This window comes from Misgurnus anguillicaudatus, chromosome 2 (assembly GCF_027580225.2).
Source record: "Misgurnus anguillicaudatus chromosome 2, ASM2758022v2, whole genome shotgun sequence".
In the NCBI taxonomy this organism is placed as follows: Eukaryota; Metazoa; Chordata; class Actinopteri; order Cypriniformes; family Cobitidae; genus Misgurnus; species Misgurnus anguillicaudatus.
In genome coordinates this window covers 48,131,373-48,147,900 of record NC_073338.2, presented here as the reverse complement: position 1 = coordinate 48,147,900, position 16,528 = coordinate 48,131,373, and the positions used below count along the sequence as shown (strand labels likewise).

Below are 16,528 nucleotides of genomic sequence, written 5' to 3'. Positions count from 1 at the left end.
CTTTCTCTTTAAAAACAGAAAACAGTTTTTCCTTTGACCAGCAGGTGATGCTGTTGCCTTACAGTGATTGTAAAATACATACTTTGCACCATTAAAATGAAATAATGTTGATACACCATCTTATAATACTGAACATATAATTGAAATCATTACCTTATATGTTTAATAGCCAAAATTTTTATAATGCAGAAATCATTTTTATGTTAATATAGCTGTGTGTGTATGTGTGATGAGCAATCTGTCTGAAATGAACTGGAATTACATGCCATCATTGTATTTCATTTTATCTCACATCAGCTTCATTCATCAGACATGACAACACGGTGATGGCTCATTGCTTTAAACACACACGCCATTAACCTGTAAATTTCATTAGTCCTGTGTTAGCACATGAAGGCACTACTATTACGAGGATATATTGTTTTTGTATATTACATCGTGCACGTTTTAACATTTTATAAATTATATTCGATTAAAAAAAATATATGAAGTGTAACTTTGCTTTAAAAACCTGTCAATTTTGATTTTCTTTTTATTTTTATTTAATTGGTAAAAGCTTTACTGGGGTTACTGTGTGCTTTTGTACTTTGTTGTGATTAATTTTGGGTCAAAATTGCTAATGTTTTTGGCCTCTTGTTATTCATTTATTATAAAGGAAAGGTTAAAAAGTAACTTTGAGATACAATTTAAACATGCCTTTAACCACTTGCCTGTCACCCCACCCTTTTGAGTGGTCTTGTTTTAAAGAAGACAAGGTTTTTACTGATGTTTCTGGAGGTGAAAATATTTAACAGAAAAATTGTTATAGCAGTTTAAATTAATTTTAATAATTAAAATAATGCAATAACATGTTAATTTGATAAATAAAATTATAAAAATGAAAATGTTATAAATGAAAATTATAAAAATGAAAAAAGGCTATAAGTCTCAAGTAGTTGGCATCCAAATTTCAAGTTAAAATCACAAAAAAATGAGGTTTGTGTCACACTTTTAGTGGTTTTACCAACAACGGCCACTAGGTGTCAGTAGTTTGCTGAATTCTCTTGTCACAAATTAATAAATTACTGTCACTGCATTATTATAACTGCTAAAACATTTAAACGTCATTTCTTTCCTAAAATTGTGATGAAATATGAAAACTACATTCTTAGAGCTTCTATATAGTTTGTCAACATTTCTGTAGATTTATACCATGATATAGTGTTATGAATATATAAAATTAATATGCATTCCTATGGGGGGATCATGTAACAAAAAACTGTTACTACATTATTTCTATCATCAGATGACCTTGAAAGTGTTAGAAATATGTAAAAACAAATTGGGCTTCATGTTGGCCTTTGACCTTTTAAAAATAGACTCTTACTACATCATTTCTTTCCCAAAATTGTGATGGAATATGAAAACAACACTCTTAAGAGCTTTCCAAAGATATATAGTTTGGCATGGCATGAAAATCTGACTTTTTCCATGTTTAAATGTGATTGGGTCCCCAGTGATTCTATCAACCTACAAAATGTGAAAAAGATCAACCCAATAACTTAGTTCTGGTAAACCATTATCTACAAGCACATGAAAAAATAGGTTGTTAAAATGTGGTTCTCCTAATGATGTCATAAGGAGCTCTTATTATAATAATACCACCCCTTAATCTGCACTATCCAACCACAGCACTGCCATTTAGTGCAGAGAAAAGCACAATTGAGTTTTAATTGCAACAAACCATCATCATTGTGATCAGTGTTTGAATTTCTTCAGCTCATTTGCATTTTAAAGGACACACCCAAAATGGCACATTTTTGCACACACCTACAAAGTGGCAATTTTAACATGCTATAATAAATGTTTTATATCGTCGCTGCCCGATGAAACTCACGTATGTCCAAAACGGTTACTTTTCAGGAAGTAAAAAAACCACAATAAATCAAAAGCAGTTGAATGTAGCGTTGTCATACTTGGTATGGCAACCTTACATTTAACCATATTCTTGCCAGTGTAATGATATAACCCACATTTGACCAAAATTGAGTTTAAATGGAAATACGTGCATATTTTATAGTAACGATGGTCGATGTGCGTTCTTTCCGATCATTAATTAGAATGGCCAAGTCGCGTTTCATATTGACAGATGAATACACTCAGTTTATTAAATAGCCTACGTCTTAGTTTATTAAATACACTTAGTTTATTTAATATTTATTATACATTTATTAAATGTCTCTTGCAAGCTATGAAGGGACAATGAATCAATACACTGACATGGTAATGCTAGACAGCAGGGGCGTCAGTTGGTGTTGAAAATTGGTGGGAAAAGATCAGATAAAAATAGGGATGCACGATATATCGGCCAACATATCGTTATCAGCCGATAACTGCTTATTTTTAATATTATCGGTTATCGGTCTGATAGCAAATTTAGGTCGATAAATGAAATCGGCCTATATATATATATATATATATATATATATATATATATATATATATATATATATATATATATATATATATATATATCGGTTATCGGCCCCCAAATATAAAGAGTTATCGGTTATCGGTATCGGCCAAAATGTCCATATCGGTGCATTCCTAATAAAAAACATTACAGCAGGACGGAAAAAATATTGAATAACGGCGCATCAAAAATGGGCATACAGTAGCGTTGGCCAGTCAACAACAAGAAAATACTCAGCATAAAACCCTTAATGTCGACTGCACACATGCACCAGTCCCTGCAACACCAGCTTAACCGAACAGTGCCACAGCACCATACCGTAGAAAACAGCAGCGCGTTTAGTCAATGATTACAATGAATTTCATTACAAATTTAAAAGAAAACACACCATAAGCATACAACGCAACATATGTGACCCTGACCAAAAAAACAGTCTTAAGCATCGCTTGATTTTTCAGAACATTTTAACCAAATGCTTTCAAAAAGTGGTGGGATGTTCCCAGCCTTCCCGGTGTAAATAACACCTAGACAGATACTTTCACAGCAAAATATACAGTGTTGTTTGGAGTTGTTTTTCCGGTGTTAATTTACCAGAGTTAAAAAGTGTTGATTCTGGTGTTAATTTAAACGACTTAAACACTTGCAGTGTAAATCGATGGTCAGAGTTAGTGTAATTACCACGAGTTGACCTTAAACCACACTAGTAGAGAGTATATTCAATTTCCGGTCTTCGCACGTACTTCCTTTTTGATCAATGGCGGACAAGCACATGGAGACAGCAGTGTTCTAACAGGTATAATTACTTTATTCCATCAACTTTTTGATTTGTCCTAGTACATTTCTAGTCATTTTTTAAAATAATATTTATAAGCTTAAATACATTTTAAGAGTACTAAAATAATTTTCTTTTAGGTAACACGTCAAATAACGACAGGAACCGAGGGAAGCTGTGTGTGTGTGTGGATAGCTCTGGCAAATTAAGGTAAGGGTAACAAAATTGACTACTTTTAGTACAATCGTGTATTGCTTCCACCACCAAAAATATATGACTGTTTAAATTAGCGACAACAGTTTAATTAAACGCCCAATTTTCCCGTTTTAAATGTATACTTTAACAGCGCGGGTCATTAACTATGGTCACGTGGAGCTGAAACATTTCGCGGTAACACTCATACTCGGTGCAGGGAAAATATCAGATAAAGCTGGCGACACACGATTATTTTTGGGTCGATTATTAATGTAATTTGGCTGTGGCCACTGATCAATACGTAGGCTATTTGATATTTTGATTGGTGCCTACAATCCGATCCTCCGCTGCCAAAGACAGCGTACAGACGAGACATAAACTGCGAGGTAAGATTGCTGGATTAAGTTAACTGTGTTACGTACAAAAGAAAACAACTGATAGTATGTGCTATAACGTTACGCTATATATACGCTATATCTATATCAGTAATGTTAGTACATTAAGGGGGTTCAGCCGAATGTAAAGTGTGTTTTTTAGTGGATTGACCTGGTCGTTATACTGCTCTCGACTAAAACCAACATACTTTAGGTATTCGTTAGGTTTGTCTTATTAACCCAGCAAGAATCTGCTGTGAAAAGCGTTTTGTTTAACTTTATATATCCTGACTAGTTATGGTGCGCAGACCGTTCGGCGCATGACATCAAAGCGCCGCGAGAGAGATACACTCTCGCGGTACTGTGATATCACGCGCCGCACGGTCTGCACATCACTTCACATCACCTTTTACGTTCGCTCACATGGCGTGTGCCTCACGTGCACGTGGTAAGATCTGCAGGTTTGCACCGCATTAACACGAGAATTAAGTTGCTTTAGATTTACTTAAATGTAATATTTGTAATTACATTGACATTTACTAAGCTATTAGTCAAAGTTAATGACAATGACTGATATAATTGTAGCCACTGCTTTCTGTAGATTTTAACAGCACGAGACTTTCTAATGTTACTTATTTTTTCCAACAGCCTTCGTCATGCTGGTTAAAGTTCAGTGTAAAGGTGTGAAGAAATGGGTAAAATTGCTTGACGATTTTACATTCCAGGATTTTCTTACTGAAGGTAGGTTTAGATGTGCTTATTTAAAACAGTCATATCAGCTATTGAGGCATTTGAATGATTGATGATATCAGAAGTCTACAGGTCTTATCTTTAGGTTTCAAATGTGCTATTTGCCTTAAATGTTTGACTTAAATATGAAAATAAATTAAAATGATTGTTATTGTATTTTTCAGTTAAAAACAAATTTGGATTTACAAGAACGACATCTCTTCAAGTCTTTGACGACACTGACACCAATGTGGAGGAGGACATCTTCCAAGAATTGATTCAAGCCAGTCCAGATATATGTTTTACTGTAAGGCCTCCAGAAGAAACTCTTCCTAACATACTTGGAGGTAAATATAAAGCAACACTTCAGACTTTCTAAGGCTTCATTGTAATTTAACATTGTGATAAAGCAAAATGTGTTTGTAACAGAGAAACACATTTATTTTTATTAATTTGGCAAATGCTCTTATTTGAAGTGCCTTATGTTTAAGGCACAAATTAGCAATATAACAAGCAATTCATCCTGTTAGCCTGCACTAGGATGCCAGCGCAGTGAAGCTCTTTATTTACATAATTTCAATTACTGTTAGTTTAAATGTACTTACATAAAACAACTATACATCATTCAAAAGTGATAAGACTAAAGATTTAGTTTTTGACCTTTATTTTATTCTGAAAATCCTACAGTGACAGTAATTTCTTCATTTTTGTCAGGAGATATGAAAATAAAAAACGATACATGCCTTTAATTTGAAATGATCTCAGCCGCGCTCATTGATAAAAATACTCCTCCGTGATCGTCATAAAAGCACTTGATAAAACAACATCCATCAGGGCTTTTAATTCAAAGTATGCATATTTGGATAAATATTAGTTTAATTTTATTTGTTTACTTTAAAGAGTAACTAAACCCTAAACCAACTTTTTTTAGTTAATGATCTGTAAGAATGATCCTTTATTAGTGCTGTTCATTGATTTTAGTAAGTTTTTTGACATTAAGATATAAAGTGTTTCAATACTGCAATATATGGTGTAAAAACGTCTAAGTGCTGCCCTCTTCAGGTTGAACGGTGGCTACTGCAGTTGAATTTTCCTATTGGATGTTGGGTCCAAAAAATGACTCGTGACGTAAGCAGGTTCAAGCTCACCACGCCCTTGTTACGATCTCACCACACACTTGGTACGAGCTTAGTTCGTCCCCTCTATCTCCGTTGGGATCTGCCCACTTTTCTAGCATTTTTCAAATATTGCCAGTGGGTGGAGTCAGACTTTGACCAGGGGTTTAGTTACGCTTTAAATTTCTGCAGGGGCGGTAATATTTCATCCATTTTTATTCCAAACACGGCGATATGAGCAGCTGGAGTCTCTGCTACAGTCATTCACACTCAGTTTGTTTCATTCATACATGAAGCCGGAGGGCGCTAGAGTTAGAAAGTGTCAATATGGGACTCTCATAGAATAAGATGTCAGAGATCAGCTGTCAGTCAGATGTGTACTTGAACAGTGACGTGCAACGATCGATTGCTGTTTTTATAATAACAGGCAAATAAAGATGTTTTGATGTTTTAAAACCATGGAGACAATAAACACGATTAAGATTATATATTATTTATCTGTATTTTTTAACGCTATATCTGGTATTTTCATAACAGTACTGTATGTTATAATGCTATGCTAATCGAGCAAAGCTAATAGCATAAAAAAGCATAAAACTGTTTATTTTCGGTCTTATTTTATGATCCAAAGCCACATCAGATCATGCATGATTGTTTAAGCACTCGACTTTTGATGTTATAAAGTGAGCTTTATTATAAATCCCTTTATTTGTCGTGTTTTGATGGTATGCTAAGCTAAAGTACTAGCTGTTCTGTAAACATCTGCTGTCTGGAGATATGATATATATGTTTCTAGGAATAATTTCGACTGGTAAAGCTTCTTTAAGGTAAGTTTCTTTTTGTAAGAAAGGAATTTAATAAAAAGAAAGTGAATTGAGACGAAAGGAGGAAATAAAACACTAAATAGAATGTATGAGTAATTATTCATAATAATAATAAAATAAACCCATATCCCGGATTAAAAGTTGTTAATGACTCATCTGGATGCTTATTTAATGAGTCTTAAAACACGGAACAATTAGACAATAAACTTAAAGGATGTTGTGAGATATAAATAAACAAACATTAGCTTAGCATTTTTGCTGTTTTCCTTTAAATAAATGTACATGACATGGGTCTAAAAAACATTTAATAAAATTCAGAGTTTTAGAGGTATCATCTTCAGATTTAAAACAGAACATGGTCAGACCTGTGGCTTTATCTGTAGTGCATTTCTAGATTGCTCCAAGGCCAGTTTCATTTAGATTTCCATAACAATATTTCATATATGTTTGGTGGAGTTAATAAAGTATAATTTAAGCTCTCCATAACAACTTTTTTCATTATGACAGTAACTAATGTTCACCTCCTAATAAACTTCCAAGTGTCTGCTTTCAAATGAGATCAAACTTATGCTTCTAGTGCAAAGACTTCATAACTGTATCTATTTTAGTTTGGCTATGACATTTTTTTGTGGGGGGTTCAAAAAACAGAAAAAGGTTAACAGGTTAAGAAAGCTATAACACAGTGTTAATTGGTCACACAATATTACACTGTTGGGGCATTATTATGATTACTATTGGTTTTGTTGCTGTACTTTGTGATGGAGGGCCCTGCAAAATTCAGCAAAAAGAACACCATTAAACTCTTTGTCGCACTGTTCAAAGTAAAGCATTGACAGAAAACATGAACATTGTTGTGCTTTTGTTTCTCTCAGAGTTTACACCCATAAGATCCTCAACTCCCAGCACGTCTACTGATACCCTTTCACTCTCTTCAACTGACCATGATGACACGGACCAAGCAGTGCACAATCAGGCAGCAAATGCCAGCAGCAGTAGAGAAACCTTAAATGTTGAAAAGGCAAAAAGGGTATTTATAAAATCTTTATCATTGTTATTTTGTTCATAAAAATTACTTTTCATAATTTTACTTGTCTTAACAATTCACCTTTATTGTCATTATACTTAATCAGATTGTCCAAGATGCCCTGGAAAAACAATCTGGTGGTGAGGAAGTGCTTGAAGAATACCAGGCAACCAAAACTTTAAAGCACAGCACCAGACGGCAACTTGTTAATATTGTTGTTAGTCACATGACGGAGATTCATGGGTAAAATTTCTGTGTGCATATGCAATAAATACAAATAGCTGCCATACAAGCTTTGTCAATTTGCATATAGAATTTAGAGTTTAAATTTAGCTGCAACAATGACCTCACTTTTTTATAAACTTTACAGAAGGATCCCCACCCGCCAACAGCGTGAGACTTATGCCCTGGGCATTGTTTCTCTTTTTCCTGCCCTGAGAGACCCATTTTCAACAAAAGGCTATGTAAGAAAGTGTTCATGTAGTTGCCAACTAGGTTTGGGAATGGTTTAGACCCTCATAAATTAATTCTGAGTCGATTCCTAAGGTCCCAATTAGATTCAAAATTGATTTTGGACATGCTAATTAGCATATTTCTGACTATATTGCTACTAGTCTCTGCCTATTTAAACATGTGTATGTATGATGACTTCAGTGCCAGTTTTTTGTTAAAGAGGTTTGTGTTTTAGTTGTTAGTTTTCTATGTTATGATGCAGTACCAGTTTATAAAATGAAACTGACTTCTGGTCTTACCAAATAATTTTCTTTTGTCTTTCTGACAGGAACATTTCTATGATCCAGAAAAGGGAACAGGGTTTATTTCCTGGCGTCTTAAAACTTTGTCAAGAAAGAATCCAAAACGTCGTTGCTTAGAAGTCTCTGAAATCGCAGGGCCAAGTCGCCGAAGAAGGATAGATGATGGTCAGCAACTTGAGGGAGATGCATGCAGGGAAGCAATTTCTTTCCTTGTCCACACAGCTGATGAAGTTGAAGTTATGCAAAAGATGAAGGAGACTTTTAAGCATAGACAAGAACTCGTACACAACCCCGAAAGATCAGCTGACATACTAAAGATCTTTCCAAGATTTTTGGATGTGAAAGGATTGGTAAATATAGCACTCCTTCTCTACGAAGATTAAGGTTTTAAGTGTATATGTTAGATATGCTGGCTTTTTGTTCATTTTTGTTCATTTTTACCTCAAAGCCCCCGTTGTAGATTTAGCATTTTTGCTCTTGCATGGCGTACAGACAGTCATACAGAGAGTAGTACCCAGGTGAAAAAGTAGTACATGTCATAATGCACTTAAAGTGCTCTATTTTCGCACATTAATTTGTACATAATACACTAAAAATTATTTAGTACTTAAGGTAGCATCTAAGTGTGCTATTTTGAGACACGATAAACATGAACTAAAATGTGATTTTAACATGCAATCTCTGCATATAAAGATGGGTTTAAATTTACTACAAGTGGTACCTAAATATTTTTCATACATTTTAGTTAATTTTAATGTCATCTCAAAATAGCACAGATAAGTACACTTAGGGCTCAGTCACACCAAAAGCGCTTTAAACGCTTGCAAACGCAAGGCGCGACGCACTGCCTTTTTTAAAAAAGAGCAGTGCAGCGCGGCTTTTCATATTGCTAAGCAACCACCGAGTCAGCTGTCTTGTCAATCAAATATTGAAGCGTGAGCGCTCTTTTGCTGTTAACTGTCGTATTAGCAGAAACTTTAAAAAGATGACGCTTGCTCTGACCTTGTTTGAGGATGAGAGGAGCACAAACACGCAGGAGAGAGTGAGCGAGTGGAGTCCGGTTCTTCAAAGCAACTGTAAACTTCCCTCACCACAACGTAAGGCCCGCCTCTCCCCTCATTCGATTGGACAATGGAAGACGCGAATGACGTCAGGCGCTCCTCCGCTCTCAGCGCTCCTTCAAAAACGCGTGCCCGGCAGGCGGCAGAAAACCGCAAGGCGCTCGGCGCGCATAAACAGCGCGCAAACGCGCCCTGCCCATAGAATATCATTCAAAAAAGGCGCCTGCAACTGCCATAAACGCTTTTGGTGTGACTGAGCCCTTAGATGTTCTTAAAATTATCCTAAGTACTAAAGAAGAATTAAGTATATTAAGTACAAAATTAGTATGTGAAAATAGAGCAATTCAAGTAGATAGTGTAATTTTTTCACTTGGGTAATTGGCCTCATAATTATTGTCTCAAACAATATCAAACATCTTTTGGATATTTTTCTTGGTTTTTATTTCATAGTCTATCAAAATTATCACATGCACACACAATCCATTTTGAGTCCTGCTTTTCTCATATTTGTCTTGAAATATGCTTCAATATTAGATAAATCAGGACTTTGCTCTTCTGTTCAATGCTGAAACATCCAACAAGTTGCTTGAGAGGTGGGAGACAGCATTCAAGCACAAGATCATCAATGAAGCCAGGTCTCTTACTTCGACAGCAGAAATTCAATGTCTTCTCAATGCAGCAGTGGGAGAAGGATCTGAAAATGGTTAGCATCATTTTTGAGGATGTTATAGCTTCAGATTTGCCCTGATTTTCTGTGTTTTTGTGAGAACTAAACACATAATATCCACTTGTTTAGATTGGGACAGTGACATGTCATCCATCCTGCTACTATTGCATCTCCTGCCACCTTCTTCGGGAAGGAAGAAGACCAAGATCAGTGCAACAGAGGCTGTTGATAGACTTGTGCATTTCCACAAGGTAAAACTCATAATACTGTTGCAAATCTTTGTGAATGTGTTTGTTTCTACTAATAGAACTATGGTTTTCGATACCATAATGTGACACTGTCAAAATATGTTTTTGGGCATTGTATTGACTTGCAGAGCTGGGATTTCCTTGTTAAATTCATCATTTGTTCTGATAAAGAACGTAAGTCACTTATATTTTGAATGGCCTGAGGGTGTATCATCACGTTTATTTGGGGGGTGAAATATTTGGTGATTAACTGGTTTTATTCTGCACATATGTGACTCAGTCTGTAAAAACCCAGCTAAAGTCATTTGTTTGTGAGTTACTGTTGTCCAAATAAATTTTTTATATATTGTATAGAACAGTTTGTGAAAATATAACATTTCTTTTATATTGACTAGGATCATGTCAAAGATTAAAATTAATGAAAAATCAATGACTGAAATCAAACTTTAAAGGTCCTAATCTCATAATTAGATTGAGACTTTGGCCTGGATTTACATACAGGGTCACATTGAATTTGAGATTAGTCATTTCTTATTTATGATTTGGTTCAGCACAAGGTTGCCTGCATTCATCATTACACACTTTAATGTGTTTTTTTTTAGTTTGTTAAATCTGATTTTTATTGTTGGGGTTGCTTTTTCAGTCCTGCACCAGTATTGAAGACCATCTCAGTGGCAGGCAGAGCCACCAGCCATACCTCCTTGGATTAGGAAGGATTAAGAGCAGAATCGACAACTTCTATGTGGTTGTGGACAAACATCTCATCCCCTGTGCTGGAAGCAGCTCCTTGAGTGCTATAGATGAACTCTTCAAAGTCCACTACGTTTGCAACCTGTCATACGAGGAAGCCCTTGTCAACATTTTTACCTTTCTGCAGACTACAATCTACAACATCGATGTTGGACTTTCTAGTGAGTCTCCCCGAGTAAAGGAGTTACGTGCAAAGCTTTTAAACTAAGTTAAATGTTAAGGTGTTTTTGTTGTCAAAGTTTGCATTCAAGTAGCCACACTTTGATATCTCACTTGAGAGTCACCCACAGTTTTTATCCTTCTTTAAAGTTTAAGCTGTTATGTGCACAAGGTGGCTGTAGTCGACAGTTTTGTACGTATTCCGGTTTTCGAAGACATTTGAACAGTGTTCATGTTGCTGATTTCAGTCCAGCACATTTACAGCATGGTGAACAGCCAGCTCAAAATGTTGATCTTAATCATTCAGGTTCGTTGTTTATTGAAGAAGGTCATTCCCAAGTTGCTCTCATAGACTCTGAGGAAAATGTATCCAATTTCAGGAGAAATACTGCAGATATATGTGCTTCTGTTGTGGCCAAATTACAGTGCAGTGGAGTGGCCAATAGCTTGGTATCATCAGTTGTTTCAGAGCTTGAGGAACTCACCACAGAACTGCATAACCAAATTCACCAAGATGTAATGTCTGTCATTCCCCACAATAATCCTGCCAGATCAGCAGTCGAAGATTGTTTAGGACATTTTGACAGTCCCTTTTCCTTGTTTAACACAGAAACTAAAAGATCTAAATATTTCATGGACAAATGGGGTGTAGTTGAACCAGTTGAAATTATGCTTGGTATGAGGTACGACACCAGGAGAAACAAAAAAACAGGAGGTTATGATCAGGTCCCAGTAAAAGATACATTTGTTTATGTTCCAGTTTTGGAAACATTAAAATTTATGTGTCAAAATGAAGAAGTATGTAGACTGCTAACTACAGTTAAAGAAAGGCAGAAATCACATTTTGAGGACTTCTGTGATGGAAGTTTCTTCAAGAATCATCCATTATTCTCCAAAGATCCCAGTGCTTTACAGATCCAAGTATACTTTGATGAATTTGAAACGGCGAACCCTCTTGGCTCTAAACGTGGGGTACACAAGATTGGTGCTCTTTATTTTGTACTGAGAAATCTACCTCCAAAATTAAATTCAAGGCTGATGAATATTCACTTAATAGCACTGTTTCATGCTCAAGACTTAAAAAAGTATGGCTTTGACCCCATCTTGGAACCATTGATTCATGATATAAAGACTCTAGAAACGGATGGGATTGAACTACCCATATCCACAAGTAAAGTTTTTGGAACCATATGTCAAGTAGTTGGAGACAACTTGGGAATGCATTCCATCCTTGGGTTCACAGAATCGTTCAGTGGGAATTACTTCTGCCGTCTATGTTTGACTCAAAAAGCAGATACTCAGTTCTTTTACGATGAGGACGATGTTAGAGTTATTTTGCGTGATCGTACAGTTTTTGGACAGCATTGCAGTGAATTGGAATCTGACCCTCAACTCAAGTCAACACATGGACTTAAAAGAAACTCAACACTCAATAGTCTGCAATATTTTCATGTGTGCCACAACTACTCTCTAGATGTAATGCATGATCTCCTGGAAGGAGTTGTTCAATTTGAAATGAAACTACTGTTTGAATATCTTTCTGACAAGTTTGTTACACAGTGTGAGTTGCTCTCTAGAATATATTCATATGATTATGGATATTTAGAGAGAAAGATTCGTCCTACAAGGGTAAATTTGGAGCACAGTGGAAATAACATAGGTCTCAATTCTATTCAGGCACTCTGTCTTGTCAAAAACATTCCATTACTGTTTGGTGATATTGTACCCCTTGGAGATAAGAATTGGCATTTGCTCCTACTCTTACTTCAAATTCTAGATTTAGTCTTTTCCCCTTGTATCTCAGAAGGCATGACTGTTCTCCTGAAGTACTTAATTATTGAGCACCATGAATTGTTTAAAGAGTTGTATCCACATAAGAATCTACTGCCCAAACACCATTTTATGGTCCACTATCCAGCATGCATTCGAAAAATTGGTCCATTAGTACACATGTGGAGCATGAGATTCGAGGCCAAGCATAAAGTTTTTAAGAATACACTCAAAAATTTCAAAAACATTACCAAATCTCTGGCACGAAGACATCAGATGTCAATAGGCTATCTTTGGGAAACAACACCAATGACACAAATTGAGTGTGGGCCTATGAAAACATTCTGTTGGGATGATATTGACAATGGTGAAAAGATGGCAGAAATGCTACAAAATCCTGCACAGTCAGTTATGCGGTCCATGAACTGGGTTAAATTAGATGGGACAGAATATAGACAAGACCTGATTGTGTGTAATGAAATTGAGAATGAAATCCCCATTTTCAGTCAGATTCAGAGAATACTTTTAATCAATGACACTGTGTATTTTATTGTTAACAAACTTGTAACAGAGCATTTCTTGGAGCATCGCCATGCATTTAAAGTTCAGAGGTACTGTGAGTTGAATGAACTTGTCAAAGCCAGCAATTTAAAGTTCTTCAGGCCTTTTGATCTACAGAGTCCATATGGGTCAGATGGTGAATATGTTGTTCCCTCATGTATGTTAGTTTGAGATGTTAGTTTGAGCTAAAATATAAATTTCAAACTGATACATTGTGTTGGCTGTTCTTTAATTTAATGTATTTAGTTGAACCAAGTGTAGATTGCATTTAAATACCTTAATATGGGGATGTATGAACACTACATTAGTTTTAAAAAACTCCCCTGGTGTTATGTGAACACTACATTAGTTTTAAAAAATAACGCTCTTAGTGTTATGTGAACACTAAATTATTTTTAAAAAAAACTCCCTTGGTGTTATGTGAACACTACATTAGTTAAAAAAAACTCCCTTGGTGTTATGTGAACACTACATTGGTTAAAAAAAACTCCCTTGGTGTTATGTGAACACTACATTAGTTTAAAAAAAAACTCCCTTGGTGTTATGTGAACACTACATTAGTTTAAAAAAAACTCCCTTGGTGTTATGTGAACACTACATTCGTTTAAAAAATAACTCCCTTGGTGTTATGTGAACACTAAATTAGTTTAAAAAAAACTCCCTTGGTGTTATGTGAACACTAAATTAGTTTAAAAAGAACTCCTGTAGTGTTAAACTTTTGACACAACTAGTGTGGTTGTAGCACTCACTTGGTGTAAATGAAACTCATCAAAGGTGTTAACTGTGAACACTCATAGTGTTATTTTTAACATTTTGTGAGTGTTAAAAAATTAACACTTTTTAAAGTGTAAATTTGACTCGATTTAGTGTGGACTCATATAAACTCTGGAAAAGTGTTAATTTTCACACTCCCAGTGTGATTTTAACACTTTAAAATTTGCTGTGTTGTTTGCACAGTCCTACCGTAATTTAGTCACTCCTAGAAGTACGTCTGGCGTCAGGGGGAACGTTTACCTCAATGGAGTAAAGTCATTGTGTCACCAGGCTTTGTTTATTCGGCTATCCAGTGCTGAGCTTCGATGAAAATTTACGAGACCGGCGAGATGCTTCACAGGCGGGAGATACGCGGCGTGATTGACAGATTTGACACCAAATGGATATACGTGAAAATCAGATGACATTATTTCACAACTTTTCATTGGCCATTTAGGTATGTGACGCATACTGTATACGGAAATGAACCTGAACATTCAATCTGTCGAATCTGCAAAATGGACATACGTGCTTTTCATCGGACAGCGACGATATGGTATTTTGAGCTAAAACTTCACATATGTGCTCTGGGGACACCAAAGATTTATTTGACATCTTAAAAAAGTCTTGTGCCATGGCACCTTTAAAATGTCTAAGACTGCTTCAATGTTTCTTTTCTCTTAAATCTTTGCAGCTTTAATAATAACTTGCATGTGTGTTTGTGTGTCCAGATTTCATGATATGTTGAGTGAATCACCCCTTACCAAAATTAACCATGGTTTTACTGAAATTAATCATTCAATGTACTCAGTTTTTTAAGATAAGTGGTTGCAATCAATTTATTTAAGCTACATTTGAAGTTTTTTATTTTTCTATTTTTTAAATGTAGCTTAAATAAATTGATTTCAAAATAAGTAAATTGAATGAATCATTTTTTTTTAGTGCAGTTAAAACCACAAAACCATGGTTACTTTAGTAAAATCATAGTAACTGCAAAATAACCATGGTTTTGACAACCATGGTTTTGATAAACCATGGTTAGTGTAATAAAACCATGGTTTTGCTGATAGTAATCAATACACCAAAAAAGTGGTTACTACACTTTTACCACAATGGTTAGTTTTCGTAAGGGAGGTAATCCACATTCCCTTTGTCTGTCTTGTTATATACAAAACAGCTTTATTATTCATTATTTCTTTCTATCGCAACTGCTTGCTTACAATCCAAAACATACAAACACATACTCCCTCTTTCTGCTTCTCTCTCTCTTCCTCCCTGCCCCCCCCCTCTCTGCCTTGTTTTCTCTATTCCTTCCTGTCTCTCTCTCTCTCTCTCTCTCTCTCTTCATTTCCTCTGTTTGATGGAGATGTGCCCTATGGCAGGACACTGTGACATGATATTTCATTAATTGTTTTTCAGGGGGAGTGTGTGTGTGTGTACTGTCAGTGCCTCTCATTTTCTGTCTCTACCCACCCATCACTGTTTTTTTCTGCGACACTCCTCCTCCTTTCTTCCCCTTTAATTTCTCCCTCCCATTTATACCTTAGTGAAGAGCAAGGCCAATCAGACCGCATTATTATGAATAATAAACATTTTGACCGTCTAACTAACTTTATACCTTAACTTATTTGCATGCGACACCCATTAATGTGGCTAATATTGTAAACTGTAATAAATTGTAGTATAGTATTGGATAAACTGTAGTACATTTTAGTAGGTAATAATAAAAACATATATGAACTTTATTACAGGTTACTGACGTAAATAATTTAATATACTACTGTATTTTTCTTTTGAAATGCGGAGGTTGAGAAGGTAAACGACTCCATTACCCACAATGCCCTTGTGACCAATTTACACGCGTGTCTTCTTCGCTATTGGTCCAGATCAAAGTTTATGTCACGACCCAACGTGGGCAGCCGGATAATCGATTGGTCTTTGCTTTCATGTTGTTAGCCAATCCGGGAGAACGCTTTGTGAAGAGAGACGTTAAGGATGCAGTGTTTGTACATTAAGTTCCGTGTTATGAAGATTCCGCGCAGTGTTACTTTACTTCCGAGTGACTTGTTTTAATCGAGTTTAAAATATATGCTGTGCGTCTATATAATTGCACGTTCTTTTTTTAATTCCGCTTTAATCTGCTTGTATAATCTTCATACGCAAATGTAAGCAGTCGACCTTAAAAGCAGCTTTTACGTTCTGCCAAGTTAATGTCACCTCACAGGCGCAATAATAATACAGTCAGTGTTCAGTTGAGGAGAACCGCTGTTCATTTTCTTTTCTTTACCCCCCCCTCTCTCTCCCTCTCTCCCTCTCTCT

General features: G+C 35.7%; 1 protein-coding gene and 1 long non-coding RNA gene across 2 annotated transcripts; both read left to right on the top strand.

Moving 5' to 3' along the window:
• Positions 1–3,000: 3,000 nt before the first annotated feature.
• Positions 3,001–5,018, top strand: LOC141349237 (uncharacterized). Its single transcript, XR_012371201.1, has 3 exons — positions 3,001–3,434; positions 4,442–4,534; positions 4,708–5,018. It is a non-coding gene; the product is annotated as an uncharacterized lncRNA (long non-coding RNA).
• Positions 5,019–7,302: 2,284 nt separating this feature from the next.
• On the top strand, positions 7,303–12,662 carry LOC129419830 (uncharacterized). Its single transcript, XM_073858420.1, has 7 exons — positions 7,303–7,488; positions 7,592–7,728; positions 7,856–7,949; positions 8,267–8,590; positions 9,836–10,004; positions 10,098–10,219; positions 10,860–12,662. Exons 1-7 carry the CDS (start codon positions 7,303–7,305, stop codon positions 11,172–11,174), a joined length of 1,347 nt encoding a protein of 448 aa, XP_073714521.1. The 3' UTR covers positions 11,175–12,662.
• Positions 12,663–16,528: the final 3,866 nt, after the last annotated feature.